The sequence below is a fragment of the Salmo trutta genome, chromosome 18, assembly GCF_901001165.1.
Source record: "Salmo trutta chromosome 18, fSalTru1.1, whole genome shotgun sequence".
NCBI lineage: Eukaryota > Metazoa > Chordata > Actinopteri > Salmoniformes > Salmonidae > Salmo > Salmo trutta.
Window position 1 is genome coordinate 47,825,758 of NC_042974.1, and position 21,278 is coordinate 47,847,035.

The following is a 21,278-nucleotide window of genomic DNA, read 5'->3' on the forward strand; positions in this document are numbered from 1 at the left end:
AGTCCTAAGCTTGGTGACGAGCTTGGAGGGGATAATGGTGTTGAAGGCTGAGCTGTAGTCAATGAACAGCATTCTAAGAGAGAACAAAGGCATTTAATCCCATTTATAACATTTGAAGGTGTAACCTTCCAACACAAAACCAACCACAATTGACCAATCAAACGATACCAAGTTTACAGTAACCTAAACACTCCCAGGTCCAATCTCCACAGGGTGTCACAGAATCTAAAGGCTTGTGTGGGGGGTGAGACCAATGTAAATAAGACAGAACTCCTGAGAAGACAATAAAATAGTTTGCATAATAGAGTAATTCAGAGTTCACCCTGTGCAGAAACAAGTAACCACAGAGATCACCCATCCATATAGTTAGCATCAGAGTGAACAAATAGATACCAGACATGGATACTATAGCATTATTCTTTCACAATAGTCAGTCCTCTGATTACAGTAACAGAGAGATATGTTTAGGCCCCCCAGAGTGGGAAGGGCTGACTAGTCCTTGGGCATTGTCCTTTTGTTCCTGGACCATTTTCCATGCAGCTCCAGGTGACAGAGAACACATACATTAGGGCCAAGCCTACATTGCATATTCCAACTCCCCTAAAGACACCCTCAGAGAGTGGGGTCACGGCCAAGGTCAGCCATAATCAACCGCGACCCTGGAACAATTAGGGTTAAGTGTCTTGCTCAAGGGCACATCAACAGATTTGTCACCTTGTCGGCTCGGGGATTCAAACTAGCGACCTTACGGTTACTGGCCCAGTGCTCTAACCGCTAGCCTACCTGCAGCCCCTTTCTCTTTCTTTCTCTGATCTGATCCCCTATTTTTCTGTTGTCTGTTCTCCCCCCTCTCTCTTGCCCCCTCTCTTTCCTCTGTCCCCTCTGTTTCCACTCTCTCTGTCTCTCTCTTTCCTCACTCTCTCTCTTTCTCAGGTAGTGAATAGCCATGCACCTGGTAAGAAGGTGTGGTTGGGGGGAGTAGGTCCGGCGTGGGCTGGAGGAACCAATAACCTCTCTGATACCTATGCTGCTGGCTTTCTGTAAGTACAATCAATCTATACATCAATCAATCTATAAATCAATCAATCAATCTATAAATCAATCAATCAAATGAAGTGTCACCTCACTCAGGCATTATTCTCACTTTGTGTGAGTGTGTGTGTGTGTGTGGGTGTGTGTGTGTGTGTGTGTGTGTGTGTGTGTGTGTATTTCAGGTGGCTGAACACTCTGGGTATGGCAGCGATGCAGGGGATTGATGTTGTCCTGCGACACTCGTTCTTCGACTATGGGTACACACACCTCGTAGACCAGCACTTCAACCCACTACCGGTGAGTCTCACACTCTGCTTTATCATAAAAGTAAAATAAAGGTCAAATAAAAATAAATTCTATAAAAATCATCATGAAAGCAGTACTGGACAAATCATTCCTTTCTACTCTCACTGGATAACAAGGGAACGTTCATTGGAGCTATTGCTACTCTTAGTCCATTCCTTGGTGTAGCTTTGGGCAGCTACTGTAGGCTCATCTCAGTCCTCTGTGGTACCTAGCGTTCTTTCCCGTGGGAGCTATTAGGCCAGATGAAAGGCGTTTAGTGGTGTTGACTGGCTGGACGCGAGGGCGAATCACTGTGTAACCCTAGCCCTTTGTCAGTGACCAGGATGGTGTCATGACTCTCCCCTCCCCCATCACAAAATGAGTACCCCTCTGTGTGCAGCGCTGGGCTGGTGACAGATCTGCAACCTGAGCTGTAGGTACGCAAAAGGCTGCTACTCCCCCTCCGGCACTGTCTGCAATGGTGTAGTCCAATCCTGATTCCCACCACTGCCCTCTGCTGTTGGGATTGGACTATGCCGCATCAGGGGTACAAGACCATGCTCAGGGCAAGCATTACACCCAACTAATCGTTTGCCAGATGATACAGTAAGTTGATTAGTTGAATTAAGGGTTTTAGTGCCAAGTTGAAACAAAAGCCTGCACCCTATGGGTCACCAGGACTGAAGGACTATTCACTTATTTAGGGGAACGTGAAGAGGGCGGCCAGAGATCGAGATAGAGACATCCAAGACTCTTTGATCCAGACAGAGAGTCAGTTCTACAATGCTACTGCGGTGGCATATTCATAAAAATGATTTATCAGCATCTGGTGGATGCCTAAAGAAGATGTGGAGAACTTGTTACTTTATTTAGCTGCTGCAGGGATGGGTGGTGTTTATTAGGGAGACCGCTCAAAAACTAGCAGACAATTATTTCCCCTCTCGTTCCATTCTCTTTTTCTGGGAAGGATGCCCCCCTCTAGGATCACAATGCTTTTATTGTGGCTGGGCGTCGGACTGCTCTGCCAGTCTACCTGCTGGGGGGAACCACTACAGGCCAGAGCTGTCCGCAGGCCCCAGAGATGTATTCACATGCCAACCACATGTCCCTTTCCATCTCTCTGAACACTCATTGGACCCCGTTCTGACAATTGACCCAGTCGAACTTAGGACTTTATCCGCTCACCCCTCAACACCACCACTACTCCTCCTCTCCTCCATGGTCTAGGTCCAGTAGTTGTAGTGGGTCTACCTACTCCTTCTCCCTATCCCTTCTCCGTCATTCTGTTTTCCTCTCCTGAACTCACTCTCTCTCAGTCTATTTTTGACCTAGCACATGTGAAGAAGTTTGGGATGTGACATCAGCTTAGTGTATTAGCCTGCTTCCTGGGTGGTTTGTCTGTTAAACAGATATGGGCCTCCCTCTGCTCTCTCTTTATAGGCCTCTCCTTTCATCCTTTTTAGCTCTCTCACCCTCCTTCGTTCTCTCATTACTTTTCCATTCTGCTACGAGACCCCATCATCTCTCTCTCTCTCTCTCTCTCTCTCTCTCTTTCTCCATTGTTGGATACACCCCTGGGTTTCTGATACATTCTAGGCTTTGTCTCTCACTATAACAGTAAAACGTTAAGTGGCTATAGTTATGCAATCCCAGTTCATTGTCATGACACTACACTGTAGCTGCCAAAGAGTGTGTTTACAGTGTGTTTATTCCTATTCACACAGCATTCTAATTTACTCTTTCTAGGATTCCAGTGTTTAAGGACACAGAGGGCTGTTGAAATAGATACTTCTCTGGTTTTCTGTGTTCTATGGCTAATAAAATGGTGTTTTTGTGTTACTGTTTACTGCAGGTTTTCATATTTTTTTTTTTATACGTGCCCCTAATTAAAACAGACTTCACATTGTTAACCCCTCTCCTAATACAGTCACTGTAATTAAAAACATGAATCCTACCCTCTCTTATTCAGTTAGTGTAATTAGGAGCATTAAAACACTAATGGGCAAGGCCCTGTACTGATACAGCCTAATGGTTAACCTTACACTTTTATCTGTAAAGGCTGTGGTTAACAAGCTTTCAGTCACACAGTCTGGCTCTCATTTAGCCTGCACTCCCTCCTCTTCTCCTGGCCTACTGCCCTTTCTTCATCCTTCCATCTTTCCCTCCCTCTCGGGCCGGTGTTATGGGCAGGACTTAGGGGGCCTGGCCTACCATACCTCCTTGCCCTCCCTCCTCTTCTCTTGGTCTACTGCCCTACTGCTCATGTATCTGATGCTATCTGGCCAAATAGACCATGTCATGTCATATTATTTTTGGCCAGACAGCATCAGATACATGGGCTACATATAGTAAGACAGAGGAGCGCTGTTTCGCTCGCACAGATGCCTTTCTCCGGTGAGGTAGTTTCAGCCATTCACAAATTTAAGGAAAGTTAGCGGGTGCACAGAATTAACGTGCAAAGGTAACCTACTTTTTCAAGTGATTTGTTTGACAATCAGATGAAAACATTATGACAGTTTAATTACATCTTTACTATAAAACCGATTAAAACAATTTTACCATAGGAGGCTCCGTGAAAAAAATAGTGCCACCCCCTATGGAAATCAAATGCCCATCCAACTGATTCGTTCTGGCACCTGCCCTGCCTCCTTCCTCACTAGGTAGAGGCTGAAGATTCTCCCCTCTCTATTGACTGCAATGTTTCAAACACAAGGTCTTCGCCATCCAGTTCTTTCTAACTACTATATGTTCTTTACCCATGGCAGTGGCTACTACCGGTACGCTATATCTAAACTGATATCTTTAAACTACCAGATTCTCAGGGTGGACTATCTAAAGTACTATCCGTCCCTGTGTGTATTTTCTCCCTGATTCTCTCCCTGATTCTCGCCCTGCTCTCCAGATGTCTAACTGGGCACATCCTGTAGACAACTCATTGACATCTCCATCTTTCTCAGTTAGTAAATCAGGCACACAGATCAGCCTGGTTAAACCTGCTCATTAAACACAGCTCTGACTGATCAGACAGAGAAAGACTACTGTGGAGGTCCTGAAGTTTCCCTGACCTGATGGGTTTTCTCTCTTGGAACCAACATACGAATCTCTATAGACTCATAGAACATAAGACATTTATAAAAGGTCAAAAATACAGTTCTGGTATTGTTGCATAATGAAGCTACTCAACGCTTTTTAAATAAATAAGAAATCCATCAAATATTGACTGAATTATAGCACATAAATAATTGTATAATGACAGACAAAAAGTCAACGTAATCCGTCAGTTCAGTTGGGAATTCATGTTTAAACTTTATGTCAAATATATATATATATATATACACTGCTCAAAAAAATAAAGGGAACACTAAAATAACACATCCTTGATCTGAATGAATGAAATAATCTTATTAAATACTTTTTTCTTTACATAGTTGAATGTGCTGACAACAAAATCACACAAAAATAATCAATGGAAATCCAATTTATCAACCCATGGAGGTCTGGATTTGGAGTCACACTCAAAATTAAAGTGGAAAACCACACTACAGGCTGATCCAACTTTGATGTAATGTCCTTAAAACAAGTCCAAATGAGGCTCAGTAGTGTGTGGCCTCCATGTGCCTGTATGACCTCCCTACAACGCCTGGGCATGCTCCTGATGAGGTGGCGGATGGTCTCCTGAAGGATCTCCTCCCAGACCTGGACTAAAGCATCCGTCAACTCCTGGACAGTCTGTGGTGCAACGTGGCGTTGGTGGATGGAGCGAGACATGATGTCCCAGATGTGCTCAATTGGATTCAGGTCTGGGGAACGGGCGGGCCAGTCCATAGCATCAATGCCTTCCTCTTGCAGGAACTGCTGACACACTCCAGCCACATGAGGTCTAGCATTGTCTTGCATTAACCCAGGGCCAACCAGGCCCAACCGCACCAGCATATGGTCTCACAAGGGGTCTGAGGATCTCATCTCGGTACCTAATGGCAGTCAGGCTACCTCTGGCGAGCACATGGAGGGCTGTGCGGCCCCCCAAAGAAATGCCACCCCACACCATGACTGACCCACCGCCAAACCGGTCATGCTGGAGGATGTTGCAGGCAGCAGAACGTTCTCCACATTTGCACATTTGTAGCCTGCTGGAGATCATTTTGCAGGGCTCTGGCAGTGCTCCTCCTGCTCCTCCTTGGACAAAGGCGGAGGTAGCGGTCCTGCTGCTGGGTTGTTGCCCTCCTACGGCCTCCTCCACGTCTCCTGATGTACTGGCCTATCTCCTGGTAGTGCCTCCATGCTCTGGACACTACGCTGACAGACACAGCAAACCTTCTTGCCCCAGCTCGCATTGATGTGCCATCCTGGATGAGCCACTTGTGTGGGTTGTAGACTCCGTCTCATGCTACCACTAGAGTGAAAGCACCGCCAGCATTCAAAAGTGACCAAAACATCAGCCAGGAAGCATAGGAACTGAGAAGTGGTCTGTGGTCACCACCTGCAGAACCTACCACTGCAGCAACCAATGATCCGGGTCAACAGCATCAATGTAACAGTGTAGGTTCCGTCCCTCTCTTCGCCCCAACCTGGGCTCGAACCAGGGACCCTTGCACACATCAACAACTGACACCCCACGAAGCATCGTTACCCATCGTGCCACAAAAGCCGCGGCCCTTGCAACGCAAGGGGAAACCCTACTTCAAGTCTCAGAGTGAGTGACGTCACTGATTGAAACGCTATTAGCGCGCACCCCCGCTAACTAACTAGCCATTTCACATCGGTTACATATACACACACACACTTTTTATATATAAGACCCATGCTACCATATATAAACCATATATGGCCTATTTATGTGTTTTGTTATTATATTGATAGAATAATAATATTTGAAAATAACTAATTTGCATATACACTTGAGTATAGTTAAATACATTTGCATTAAATTACCCTCTATCAAACCAGCGTCTTTATACAGTGCATTCAGAAAGTATTCAGACCCCTTGACTTTTTCTACATTTTGTGACGTTACAGCCTTATTCTAAAACTGATTAAATCGTTTTTTCCCCTCATCAATCTACACACAATACCCCACTCTGTCAGAGTGACCATCGGGTTCTTGGTCACTTCCCTGACCAAGGCCCTTATTCCCCTATTGCTCAGTTTGACCAGGCGGCCAGCTCTAGGAAGAGTCTTGGTGGTTCTAAACTTCTTCCATTTAAGAATGATGGAGGCCACTGTGTTCTTGGGGACCTTCAATGCTGCACACATTTTGTTGTACTCTTCCCCAGGTCTGTGCCTCGACACAATCCTGTCTGGCTCTACAGACAAGTTCTTAGACCTCATGGCTTGGTTTGGCTTGGCTCTGACATGCACTGTCAACTGTGGGACCTTATATAGACAGGTGTGTGCCTTTTAAATCATGTCCAATCAATTGAATTTACCACAGGTGGACTCCAATCAAGTTGTAGGAACATCTCAAGAATGATCAATGGAAACAGGATGCACCTGAGCTCAATTTCGAATCTCATAGCATAGGGTCAGAATACTTATGTAAATAAGGTATTTTTATTTCTAAAAACCTGTTTTTACATTGTCTTTATGGGGTATTGTGTGTAGATTGATGCGTTTTTTATTTATTTAATCCATAAAATGTGGAAAAAGAGAAAGAGTCAGAATACTTTCCAAATGCATTGTACAGTTGAAATCAGAAGTTTACCTACACCTTAGCCAAATACATTTAAACTCAGTTTTTCACAATTTCTGACATTTAAACCTAGTAAGAATTCCCTGTCTTAGGTCAGCTAGGATCACCACTTTATTTGAAACATTTTGAAATGTCAGAATAATAGGAGAGAATGATTTATTTCAGCTTTTATTAATTTCATCACATTCCAAGTGGGTCAGAAGTTTACATACACTCAATTAGTATTTGGTAGCATTGCCTTTAAATTGTTAAACTTGGGTCAAACGTTTCGGTAGCCTTCCACAAGCTTCCCACAATAAGTTGGGGAAATTTTGACCCATTCCTCCTGACAGAGCTGGTGTAACTGAGTCAGGTTTGTAGGCCTCCTTGCTCATACACACTTTTTCAGTTCTGCCCACACATTTTCTATAGGATTGAGGTCAGGGCTTTGTGATGGCCACTCCAATACCTTGACTTTGTTGTCCTTAAGCCATTTTGCCACTACTGGAAGTATGCTTGGGGTCATTGTCCATTTGGAAGACCCATTTGCGACCAAGCTTTAACTTCCTGACTGATGTCTTGAGATGTTTCTTCAATATATCCACATAATATTCATTCCTCATGATGCTATCTATTTTGTGAAGTGCACCAGTCCCTCCTGCAGCAAAGCACCCCCACAACATGATGCTGCCACCCCCATGCTTCACGGTTTGGATGGTGTTCTTCGGCTTGCAAGCCTCCCCCTTTTTCCTCCAAACATAACGATGGTCATTATGGCCAAACAGTTCTATTTTTGTTTCATCAGACCAGAGGACATTTCTCCAAAAAGTATGATCTTTGTCCCCATGTGCAGTTGCAAGCCGGTACCTCCAATTGACTCAAATGATGTCAATTAGCCTATCAGAAGCTTCTAAAACCATGACCTAATTTACTGGAATTTTCCATGCTGTTTAAATGCACAGTCAACTTAGTGTATGTAAACGTCTGACCCACTGGAATTGTGATACAGTGAATTATAAGTGAAATAATCTGTCTGTAAACAATTGTTGGAAAAATTACTTGTGTCATACACAAAGTAGATGTCCTAACTGACTTGCCAAAACTATAGTTTGTTAACAAGAAATTTGTGGAATGGTTGAAAAACGAGTTTTAATGACTTTACCTAAGTGTATGTAAACTTCCTACTTCAACTGTATATGCCATTTAGCAGACACTTTTATCCAAAGCGATTTACAGTCATTCGTGCATACATTTTACGTATGGGTGATCACGGGAATCGAACACACTGCCCTGGCGTTACAAGTACCATGCGCTACCAACGGAGTTATAAAGTACCGCCCCTCACAATCTCCCAGTCTGCTGTAGCTATCATCATCGCTTTCACTAATTTTCATGATTGTTTTTGTCAAATCCTCTTGCATATTAAACATTAGATTTAGACTATGTTTAAGAAAAATGATAGCTCCCTGTTTTATAATCTAAACGTGCTGCTCTAGAATTTAGCAATGCACAAAAAAAATTGATTTGTGAGATTTGGCTTTTTAACGAGATGGCCTCGTCCACTGATCGTCGCTGCTGTGGAAGTGGGTGAGTGCTATGGTCCCATGGTTTCTCTCGACTCACCCGGCTCCAGGATAGATTTTTACTCTTCAAACATACCCAAGCCCCTATATGCGATCCCTGACTTTGCTTCTGGTACGCAAGCTGTTTTAATTAGTTATCCGCATCCAGTGCAAGCGGGAGGGATTGTTAATTGCGCCACTGAACTGCCCCTAATCAAAACAAAACTGCCTAAACCCAGCCGTCAGAAAACACAGAAAATGTAACTTTTTTTCAATGTGTCAATCACTCTCGAGTCATCTGGGACCCACGAGCTAAGCCCAAGGGACTACTAGGGGGCACTTGAACATTCGTAGTGTCATTCCAAAAAGTGATCAAATTCAACATCTTTTCAGACTCCAACCTTGACTTCCTCTGCCTCTCAGAGACATGGCTCCATAAAAACTCTCCATGTGCTGCTTTGATTGTGCCTGGCTACAATGTTTTCAGGAGAGACAGGATTGAAGGAAGAGGAGGGGGTCTGATGATTTACATTAAGGAACATATCCGATGTAAACAAATTGAGTGGTCATGTGATAATGAACTAGAATGTATTGGCCTGAACGTTACACTGTCTCCCCAAATGTCTTTTACCCTTATTGGAATGTATAGACCACCTTCCACCAAAAGTGTGTTTTTTCACCAGTTTAATAACATGCTTAGGGAATGTGATTTTGGGAATGAGGTCATCTTAATGGGAGATTTTAATATTAATTATGAAGACAAGTCTTGTAGGAAAACCCTCAAACGGATCACTAATACCTTTGACCTTACACAGCTCGTTAAAGGGCCAACCAGGGTAACTTGTTGCTCTAAAACACAGATTGATCTGGTGTTCAGTAATAAACCAGAGAGAGTGACTAAATCATTCAGTATGGTTACTGGGCTATCTGATCATAATCTGACACTTACAGCCAGAAAGCTGTCTAAGAGCAGGTTTAACCTCTCTACTGTTAGAAAGCCGGATCAAATAAGAATACCTAAGAGTGAATTAAACTTTTTTGAAAACGCAATTAATGGAATTAACTGGAATGATCTCTTGTCCTATACAGACATGGAAGCTGATAGTCAGGTTTTTCTATCCACAATCCAGACTACAATAAATGGTTTCCTAAAGAAAATCAAATCCAAACCTGGCCAAAAGAGCACTCTTCCTTGGCTAAATGAAGAAATCTGGAAATTGATGAAAGAACGAGATTATGCTCTAAAAACAGCCCTAAAATCCAAATTAGAGCATGACAGACGTAGGTTTACCATGTTGAGAAATAAGGTGATGAAAGAAATCAGACAGGCCAAGGCAAACTTTTTTATTAACATAATTGGTGAGGCAAAGGGAAATTCTAAATTGATCTGGGAGAATCTAAAAAAGTTAACAGTGAAAGACCATAGTAACACTGCAAAAAGACTAGAAATCCTGGTGAATAACAATCTAACACAGGATGCAGTCGAAATAGCAATAGCCTTCAATTCCTACTTTATTGACTCTGTCAGGGTACTGACACAGAACCCCTCCACTGGTTTATTGGGCTCAGTGCTAGTGAATGACGCTCAACCTGGCTTCATCATAAGGGTGGTTTCTGAGTCAAAGGTGAACAAGGTGATGAGCTCACTAAAGAACTCTAAATCCAATGATGTGTTTGGGCTGGACTCTACCTTTCTTAAAAACTACAAAGAGTCACTCATTGGCCCCATTACTAAGGTCACCAACACATCTATTGGTCTGGGGGTGTTTCCAAGGGTATGGAAGTCGGCCATAATAACGGCCATCTTTAAATCGGGTGACCCTGCTGACGTGAGTAACTACAGGCCCATTAGTATACTACCTGTGGTGTCGAAGGTTGTTGAAAAGTGTGTAGCATAACAACTGATTGCCCTCCTCAACAACAGCCTCTTCACATTACACTCCATGCAGTTTGGCTTCAGAGCGAAACACTTCACAGAAACGGCCAACTGCTTTCTTCTTGAAAATGTGAAGTCCAAGATTGACAAAGGGGATGTTGTTGGGGCTGTGTTTCTGGACCTAAGGAAGGCTTTTGATACTGTTAACCATGAGATTCTCATCACAAAATTGTCCAAGTTCAACTTTTCCCCCGATGCCTTGAGATGGATGAAATCATACCTTGAAGGCAGAACTCAGTGCGTCAGAGTGAGCAATGAGCTGTCACCCACTCTTAGCTATGATGTGGACGTGCCCCAAGGGTCAATACTGGGGCCCCTCCTGTTCAGCCTGTACATTAATGATCTGCCTTCTGTCTGTACTGGGTCTGAAGTTTAAAAGTATGCAGATGATACAGTGATATATGTGCATGCAAAGAGCAAACAACAAGCTGCACAAGAACTCACTACTGTAATGGTCCAGGTTACAAAGTGGCTCAGTGACTCGTGTTTGCATCTCAATGTGAAAAAAACTGTTTGCATGTTCTTCACAAAGAGGGCAACAGATGCTACTGAGCCAGAAGTCTATGTGTCAGGGGAGAAGCTCCAGGTGGTATCTGATTTTAAGTACCTTGGCATCATACTTGATTCCAACCTCTCTTTTAAAAAGCAGGTGAAAAAGGTATTTCAAATAACCAAATTCAACCTAGCTAATTTCCGATTTATACGAAATTGTTTGACTACAGCGGTAGCAAAACTGTACTTCAAATCTATGATACTCCCCAACTTAACATACTGCTTGACTAGTTGGGCCCAAGCTTGCTGTACAACATTAAAACCCATTCAGTCTATCTACAAACAGGCTCTCAAAGTGCTTGATAGGAAGCCCAATAGCCATCATCACTGTTACATCCTCAGAAAGCATGAGCTCCTGAGTTGGGAAAATCTTGTGCAATACACCGACGCATGTCTTGTATTCAAGATCCTAAATGGCCTGGCTCCCCCTCCACTCAGTATTTTTGTTAAACAGAAAACCCAAACATATGGCAGCAGATCCTCAAGGTGTGCCATGAGAGGTGACTGTATAGTTCCCTTAAGGAAAAGCAACTTTAGTAAATCCGCTTTCTCTGTGAGAGCTTCCCATGTCTGGAATACACTGCCATCAGACACACATAACTGCACCACATATTACACTTTCACAAAATGCATGAAGACATGGCTAAAGGTCAATCAGATTTGTGAACATAATCCCTAGCTGTGAGGTGTGGAGACACTTTGTTGCTTTTATAGATTTTGTCTTGTTGCTTTTTGTCCTATGTTGCTCTGTCTGTATGCTACATCTTGCTTGTCCTATGTTGCTCTGTCTGTATGCTATGTCTTGCTTGTCCTATGTTACTCTGCGTGTGCTCACTGCTCAATGATTGTCTATATTGTAATTGTTTTTAATAACCTTCCCAGGGACTGCGGTTGAAAATTAGCCGGCTGGCTAAAACCGGCACTTTTACTGAAACGTTGATTAGTGCACTGTCCATGTAAAAATAAAATAAACTCAAACTCAAACGTTACAAAAAAAGAGCACCAACCTGTGCAAAGATTGCGATCATAAAATCAGTGGGAAAATGTGTTTTGTACAAGCAAGAGATGTGACAAATGAATTTACAACCCACAAAAACAGGGAAGTAATGGCTGGAAAGAGGAGAAATCCTGAGGTGGGCAGGGCATGCACTTTGCTAATGTACGTTTCTAACGTAGCCAGACACCGTGTAAAAGGATAATAATATCATTTCCACAATGTTTGATATTATCTGTCCATCTTGCAAGAGAAAGGCACTCATGTAACCACAGTCTACGCTCCAAGGCTTTCACCCGAAGAACTGCTCTTTGTTTTACCTCAGAATCTACAGATTTCTTCATAATATTAGTGTCTGCTCTATTCCCAGCTGCCGATATCCCTGTCTATAGCCCAAATTGTACACTTCTGTTCTGTACTCTTACTGTACTCTGGGCTGTCCCGATGGCGGAGCTGCAAATTAAGTTAAAGCTTGGCCTGGTGGGGGAAAAAAGCCTTAAATGTTGCCATATGCAGGATTGCATGGGAACTTCCTGACACACACATGTTGTTCAGAACCTCTGGTGAGGTGTTGATTTTGGGGAGAGAGGGGAGAAGAAAAGAGGAGAGGGGCAGCACAGGGGAGAGAGAGAGGACAGGAGAGAAGAGAAGAGGAGAGGGGCATGAAAATAGATCGAGAGATAGGGGCAGGACAGAGGAAAAAGCAGGAGAGAGAGAGAGAGGTGGGGGGGGCAGGACAGGGGAGAGAGGAGAGAAGAGGATAGGGGCAGGACAGCGGAGAGAGGAGAGAAGATGAGAACGGCAGGATAGGGGAGAGAGAGAGACTGCAGAGAAGAGGGGCAGGATAGGAGAGAGAGATATCAGAGAAGAGAGGGGCAGGACATGGCAGAGAGGAGCGGGTCGGGAGAGAGAGATCAGAGAGATGAGGAGAGGGGCAGGACATGGCAGAGAGGAGCGGGTCAGGAGAGAGAGATCAGAGAGATGAGGAGCGGGGCAGGACAGGGGAGAGAGAGAGAGAGTGGAGAGGGGCAGAATAGGAGAAAGAGATATCAGGGAAGAGAGGGGCAGGACATGGCAGAGAGGAGCGGGTCGGGAGAGAGACATCAGAGAGATGAGGAGAGGGGCAGGACATGGCAGAGAGGAGCGGGTCAGGAGAGAGAGATCAGAGAGATGAGGAGCGGGGCAGGACAGGGGAGAGAGAGAGAGAGTGGAGAGGGGCAGAATAGGAGAAAGAGATATCAGGGAAGAGAGGGGCAGGACATGGCAGAGAGGAGCGGGTCGGGAGAGAGAGATCAGAGAGATGAGGAGAGGGGCAGGACATGGCAGAGAGGAGCGGGTCAGGAGAGAGAGATCAGAGAGATGAGGAGCGGGGCAGGACAGGGGAGAGAGAGAGAGAGTGGAGAGGGGCAGAATAGGAGAAAGAGATATCAGGGAAGAGAGGGGCAGGACAGGGGAAGAAAGCAGAGAAAATAAAATGGAAGAGGGGCAGGACAGGGGAGAGAAGAGGAGAGGAGAGGAGGGGAGGGGTAGGAGAGCGGTGCAGGAGGGGAGATGGGCAGCACAGGAGAGAGAGGGGAGAGGAGAGGAGAGGAGAGGAGAGGAGAGGAGAGGAGAGGAGAGGAGAGGAGAGGAGAGGAGAGGAGAGGGGAGTATGTATTATATTGTCTCTTTCAATAAAGACTGAAGCATCTGGTATCCAGCTTCTACCCCTGATCTTGTCGACCATGGTGGCTGAAACAGGAGTAGACACCCGTACAGCCGCTCTGCTTTCCCCAAATGTTTTTTTCCTCCAGATAATTGAGGTGAATAGTGATATAATGTGTGATTTACATTGAATTGGACACTTGTAAACCCTAAGGGGCTCACATCCAGTTAATTCACTCAACACACTCTGTGGTATCTTAAGTTTTGTTTATGTTTTATACAACTGTTATCAGACATAGTGGAGTGTTTTAGCACCTCTGCACCTCTACAGCCCCCTGTTCTGACATACTGCACGACCATTTAGCCAGACCTTATATTGGTGTTGACAAGTCAATGGACTCAATGGAACAGAATGGGAATGTTAACCCACTCACTAAAGAATATGTTAAGCCGCTAAGCTAACGCATGCCCTTCTCATGTCTGTGTCCACGCAACATCATTGTGGGACCTCATGCTTACTTTGCTATCTGACTATGCATACTGTGTGTGGTTTTTCACTGTGTAACAGGTGTCCCCTGTGTGTGTGTGTGTCTGTCTGTCTGTCTGTCTGTCTGTCTGTCTGTCTGTCTGTCTGTCTGTCTGTCTGTCTGTCTGTCTGTCTGTCTGTCTGTCTGTCTGTCTGTCTGTCTGTCTGTCTGTCTGTCTGTGTGTGTGTGTGTGTGTGTGTGTGTGTGTGTGTGTGTGTGTGTGTGTGTGTGTGTGTGTGTGTGTGTGTGTGTGTGTGTGTGTGTTCCAGGACTACTGGTTGTCCCTGGTGTTCAAGCGTCTGGTCGGTCCCAGGGTGTTGGCAGTGCGGGTAGCAGGCTTGCAGAGGAAACCACGACCAGGGAGGGTTATACGAGACAAACTACGGATCTACGCACATTGTACCAGCTTCCACAAGTAAAAACTACAGCCATATACAGTACACTATACCAGCTTCAAAAAGTACCACTTTGTCAGTACAATTTTGGCCTAAGGACAAGAATTAGCTGGGTGGCTAAAAAGCAATCACAGCTTAGACTTCTATAGCTTTGTTGTCCCATCTTCCCTTGGTGTTACATTCTCAATATACCTGAGGCACAGTGTCTAGCCTCATACTATAACCCAGGGTTCCCCCAAAAAATGTAAACAACAAAAAAAGAAATAATAATCTATATATATATATTTTTAATTGTTGGACATAATAGACTGTAAAAACACCAGGAAGCCAGCTCCAAGTGATTTTAATTTAAGAAATTTGTTCCCAAGTATTCCCACGCATAATAGAGAGACACGTAATCGTATGTAAGTTAGGTTTAAAATGATTGTATTTTAGTCAAACATTATATATCTGTTTGGGCTTCTTGTGGTCAATTTGCAGTCTACAGATTATTTGTAATTAAGTTCCGGCCCCCTGAACAGCCCAACAAAAATCGTCCCGTGGCTGAATCTAGTTGATGATCCCTGCTATAGCCCATTAATAAGCCGCTCTAGCCATACTAAATCACATCAATAACCCAGTCTTCCACAATTCTACCTAGTCTGCCTGTAACTACAGCTCATAAATAACCGTCGTCCAGGCACCTCAGTCTTTCAGAGGCCAGGCCATAAAACTTAACAGGTATCGCTTATCAGGCGTGTGAGGGACTGTTCTCTTCGTGAAAGCAGCGGTGACAGGAGTGCCAGTCCTTTATCCCGGTTGGAGGGGGTTTTGGGGGAGGGTGAGGGGAAACGGAGGGGTAGGTACAATAGGGACGTCTGTGCCAGACTAGATAAAGAGCAGCACCGTCCCCCTGTTCCCCCTGTTCAAGGTTATCATTTAACCCAGCCGTATGAGATGTGTATCAGGCCAGCAGAGCTTTCAGCACCAGGCTAGACTTAATGCCCTCTGTCCCACCAACACACACGGCTCAGTTACAACTGTTCACCCTACTCCACACACTACACTATCTATATGCAATAACTGCAATAACTTGACTTTTTCCACATTTTGTTATGTAACAGCCTTATTCTAAAATGGATTTAAAAATGTCTCATCAATCTACACACACCTGTATTTGGGGAGCTCTATCAGGCTAGATGGGGAGCGTTGCTGCACAGCTATTTTCAAGTCTCTCCAGAGATGTTCAATCGGGTTCAAGTCCTGGCTCTGGCTGGGCCACTCAACGACATTCAGAGACTTGTCCCGAAGCCACTCCTGTGTTGTCTTGGCTGTGTGCTTAGGGTCGTTGTCCTATTGGAAGGTGAACCTTCGCCCCAGTCTGAGGTCCTGAGCGCTCTGGAGCAGGTTTTCATTAAGGATCTCTCTGTACTTTTCTCCGTTCTTTGCCTCGATCCTGACTAGTCTCCCAGTCCCTGCCGCTGAAAAACATCCTCACGGCATGATGGTGCCACCACCATGCTTCACCGTAGGGATGGTGCAAGGTTTCCTCCAGGCATGACACTTGGTATTCAGGCCAAATAATTCAATCTTGGTTTCATCAGACCAGAGAATCTTGTTTCTCATGGTCTGAGAGTCTTTAGGTGCCTTTTGGCCAAACTCCAAGCAGGCTGTCATGTGCCTTTTACTGAGGAGTGGCTTCTGTCTGGCCACTCTACCATAAAGGCCTGGTTGGTGGAGTGCCATAGAGATGGTTGTCCTTCTGGAAGGTTCTCCCATCTCCACATAGGAACTCTAGAGCTCTGTCAGAGTGACCGTCGGGTTCTTGGTCACCTCCCTGACCAAGGCCCATCTCCACCGATTGCTCAGTTTGGCCGGATGGCCAGCTCTAGGAAGAGTTTTGGTGGTTCCAAACTTCTTCCATTAAAGAATGATGGAGGCCACTGTGTTCTTGGGGACCTTCAATGCTACAGAAATCTTTTGGTACACTTCCCCAGATCTGTGACTCGACACAATCCTGTCTCGGAGCTCTACGGACAATTCCTTCAACCTCATGGCTTGGTTTTTGCTCTGACATGCACTGTCAAATGTGGGACTTTATATGGACAGGTGTGTGCCTTCCAAATCATCTCCAATCTATTGAATTTACCAAAGGCAGACTCAAATTAAGTTGTAGAAATATCTCAAGGATGATCAATGGAAACAGGATGCACCTGAGCTCAATGTGGAGTCTCATAGCAAAGGGGCTGAATACTTAAATAAGGTACATCAACACCATCATCCCAGAAACCCTAGACCCACTACAATTTGCATACCGACCCAACAGATCCACAGATGACGCAATCTCTATTGCACTCCACACTGCCCTTTCCCACCTGGACAAAAGGAACACCTATGTGAGAATGCTATTCATTGCCTACAGCTCAGCGTTCAACACCATAGTGCCCTCAAAGCTCATCACTAAGCTAAGGACCCTAGGACTAAACACCTCCCTCTGCAACTGGATCCTGGACTTCGTGACGGGCCGCCCCCAGCTGGTAAGGGTAGGTAACAACACATCTGCCACGCTGATCCTCAACACAGGGGCCTTTCAGGGGTGCATGCTCAGTCCCCTCCTGTACTCCCTGTTCACTCATGACTGCATGGCCATGCACAACTTCAACACCATCATTAAGTTTGCTGATGACACAATAGTGATCTGCCTGATCACCGACAACAACGAAACAGCCTATAGGGAGGAGGTCAGAGACCTGGCCGTGTGGTGCCTGGACTTGATCACATTGAGGGAGAGGTTTAAGACAAAGGAAATGATTGTGGACTACAGGAAAAAGAGGACCGAGCATGCCCCCATTCTCATCGACGGGGCTGCAGTGGAGCAGGTTGAGAGCTTCGAGTTCCTTGGTGTCCACATCACCAACAAACTAACATGGTCCAAGCACACGAAGACAGTCGTGAAGAAGGCACGACAAAACCTATTCCACCTTAGGAGACTGAAAAGATTTGGCATGGGTCCTCAGATCCTCAAAAGGTTCTACAGCTGCACCATTGAGAGCATCCTGACTGGTTGCATCACTGCCTGGTATGGCAACTGCTCGGCCTCCGACCGCAAGGCACTACAGAGGTTAATGCGAACGGCCCAGTACATCACTGGGGCCAAGCTTCCTGCCATCCAGGGCCTCTATACCAGGCGGTGTCAGAGGATGGCCCTAAAAATTGTCAAAGACTCCAGCCACCCTAGTCATAGACTTTTCTCTCTGCTAAGCACAGCAAGCGGTACCGGAGCGCCACGTCTAGCTCCAAGAGGCTTCTACACAGCTTCTACCCCCAAGCCATAAGACTTTTGAACATCTAATCAAATGGCTACCCAGACTATTTGCATTGTCCCCCCCCCCCCCCCTTTTTTTACACCGCTGTTACTCTCTGTTGTTCTCATCTATACATAGTCACTTCAATAATTCTACCTACATGTACATATTACCTCAACTGTCACGTCCTGACCAGTGAAAAGGGTCATTTGCCATAGTAGAATGGTCAGTGCGTCGCAGGGGGTTTGTTTTGTGTGTTTTGGGGTTTGTTGTTTCTAGGGGAATTTGTTCTAGTTTTCTATTTCTATGTTTCGTTTTCCATGTTTGGCCAAGTATGGTTTCCAATCAGAGGCAGGTGTCTTTCGTTGTCTCTGATTGGAAGCCATACATAGGCAGCCTGTTTTCCTTTGGGTTTCGTGGGTGGTTATTTTCCGTTTAGTTATTGTACCTGACAGAACTGTTGGTTGTTTGTTATTTTGTAAAGTGTTTCTCATTAAAAGCATCAAGAATGAGCACTATCCACGCTGCGCCTTGGTCTATTCAATACGACACCTGTAACATCAACTAACCGGTGCCCCCACACATTGACCCCCTGTATATGGTCTCGCTATTGTTATTTTACTGCTGCTCTTTAATTACTTGTTACTTTTATTTCTTATTCTTATCCGTATTTTTTTTAAACTGCGTTGTTGGTTAGGGGCTCATAAGTAAGCATTTCACTGTAAGGCGCATGTGACTAATAAAATGTTTTTTATTTGTAATAAATTTGCAAACATTTCTAAAAACTTTTTTATATTTGTTTTTATGGGCTATTGTGTGTAGATTGCTGAGGAAATTGTTTTATTTAGTCCATTTTAGAATAAGGTTAACATAACATTCTGAAGGCACTGTATATATTAAATATACAATTAACACATATAAGGGAGTATCAGCCTTCCGTCTTTGCTGGTGAACATTTTCTTTGATCTCTATCCCCTGCTCCAAGCAATTGGATTTGTCTATAGTCGTCTATTCTATCATAGTTACAGGTTTGGCGCAAAGAGACTCTCTAGAGAGACCTCACATCTGATCTGCAACCTGTGGTGTAGCCTGTTGACAGATCTGCAGATATATGAAATGGTTGTCATCAAGTGCTTTCCATCTGGCACCTGGAAGGATAGGACGGTGACTATCGCCTCTTATGAGGGGAGTCTGTAGCCCCTGGCAAGGGACTTATATTTGGATCTCAACATTTATCCTCTTTACTCTGTTGGCAGTTCCATTACTCTTTTGCTATCAAGGGTATTGTATTATTCTATCCGCATAGCCAGTTAGCGGTTTCCAGCCTTCCAGACATTTAGCGGTTAGCATAGTCTGTTTCACTCTGAACCGATGCTCCAACATCAAACAACGTGAAGGATTGTTTACGTTCCTGCTTCTAATGCCTCAGAATCTCATCATTTTGGAAATCCTGGACTGTCTTTATCCCTCTCTCCATCTCTCTGTCTAATCTATGGGTATCTATCCCTCCATCTCTCTCTGTCTGATCCAACCCAGCCCTGAGCAATGTTTGGCATAAGGCATAAGGCTCCAATAGTTAAGCATAAGAAACTCTCCAGGCCTGACCGATTACACTGTCTGACACGAAGACAGACAGACAGACACTGGTTTCTGTATACAGACGTGACCAACCTTGGTTCTGTTCTCTGTCAACAGAGTGTTCGTTTGAATTTATTCAAGTCACTTGAATAGGATCTCTGTGTGTCTGCTTAGTGTTTCTTTGATGTACGATGAGATGTAGAGACAGAGAGTGAACAAAAACCAGAAGCCGTGAGAGAGACAGATGGAGAGAGAGATGGAGAGTGAGAGAGAGATGGAGAAAGAGATGAGAGATTGAGAGAGAGATGGAGACAGAGATGGAGAGTGAGAGATGGAGAGAGATGGAGAGTGAGACAGATGAGAGATGGAGAGTGAGACAGATGGAGAGTGAGACAGATGGAGAGAAAGAGGAAGAGAGAGAGATGGAGAAAGAGAGAGAGAGATGGAGAGAGAGATGGAGAGAGAGAGATGGAGAGAGAGACAGATGGAGAGAGATAGAGAGATTGATGATCAGAGAGGGATCGCTAGTCAATCTGTCTGACAAAGCCCAACACTGACCCTGAACAATGTGGTCCTCGGAAACATATGGTATCAATGCCCACAGACACCCAGAAACATATGGTATCACCACACACAGACACCCAGAAACATATGGTATCACCACACACAGACACCCAGAAACATATGGTATCACCACACACAGACACCCAGAAACATATGGTATCACCACACACAGACACCCAGAAACATATGGTATCACCACACACAGACACCCAGAAACATATGGTATCACCACACACAGACACCCAGAAACATATGGTATCACCACACACAGACACCCAGAAACATATGGTATCACCACACACAGACACCCAGAAACATATGGTATCACCACACACAGACACCCAGAAACATATGGTATCACCACACACAGACACCCAGGAACATATGGTATCACCACACACAGACACCCAGGAACATATGGTATCACCACACACAGACACCCAGAAACATATGGTACCACTCCAGTTGTGTTGATCCTCCCTTCACATTAGACAGGTTATTAAATGTTATCATGTGTGCCTTATCTGTCTCTTGTAGATATTTACCTTTGGCTAAAATCTCCAAAGTCCTGTCCCCAGCACTCTGTTCCAGAGACTGGGACTCATGCTGTATTGTCTGTCCCACACTTTCACACCCTCCAATTGACCCTGAATGTGATGTGAGTAGGTCCCTAGGTCTTAGGTTCTGATCATATCAAAACATCTTAGATCCCTTCAATCTGGGCATATTTGACAGTATTATGAAATGTACTGTACATATCTAAAAACAAGGCCAAGAGGGCAATTACATCAGATAAGGTTTAAAAGGACAATCTGCAGTTGCTACATCCATTTCTGGACTCATACAGTGAGGGGAAAAAGTATTTGATCCCCTGCTGATTTTGTACGCTTGCCTACTGACAAAGAAATGATCAGTCTACAAACCTGGTGGCCAACTACAAGAAACGTCTGACCTCTGTGATTGCCAACAAGGGTTTTGCCACCAAGTACTAAGTCATGTTTTGCAGAGGGGTCAAATACTTATTTCCCTCATTAAAATGCAAATCCTTTTATAACATTTTTGACATGCGTTTTTCTGGATTTTTGTTGTTGTTATTCTGTCTCTCACTGTTCAAATAAACCTACCATTAAAATGATAAACTGATCATTTCTTTGTCAGTGGGCAAACGTACAAAATCAGCAGGGGATCAAATACTTTTTTCCCTCACTGTAAATTAGTGATATGTACCTATTGATTGTTGAAGAATACAGTATAACT

General features: G+C 44.5%; 1 protein-coding gene across 1 annotated transcript in view; it reads left to right on the top strand.

Moving 5' to 3' along the window:
• Positions 1-21,278, top strand: part of LOC115152688 (inactive heparanase-2-like) — a 113,080-nt gene that overhangs the window by 81,304 nt on the left and 10,498 nt on the right. Inside the window, exons 8-10 of the mRNA XM_029697425.1 lie at positions 934-1,040; positions 1,215-1,329; positions 14,470-14,615. Of these exons, the coding sequence (XP_029553285.1) occupies positions 934-1,040; positions 1,215-1,329; positions 14,470-14,615 (368 nt within the window). The remainder of the gene's footprint in view (positions 1-933; positions 1,041-1,214; positions 1,330-14,469; positions 14,616-21,278) is intronic.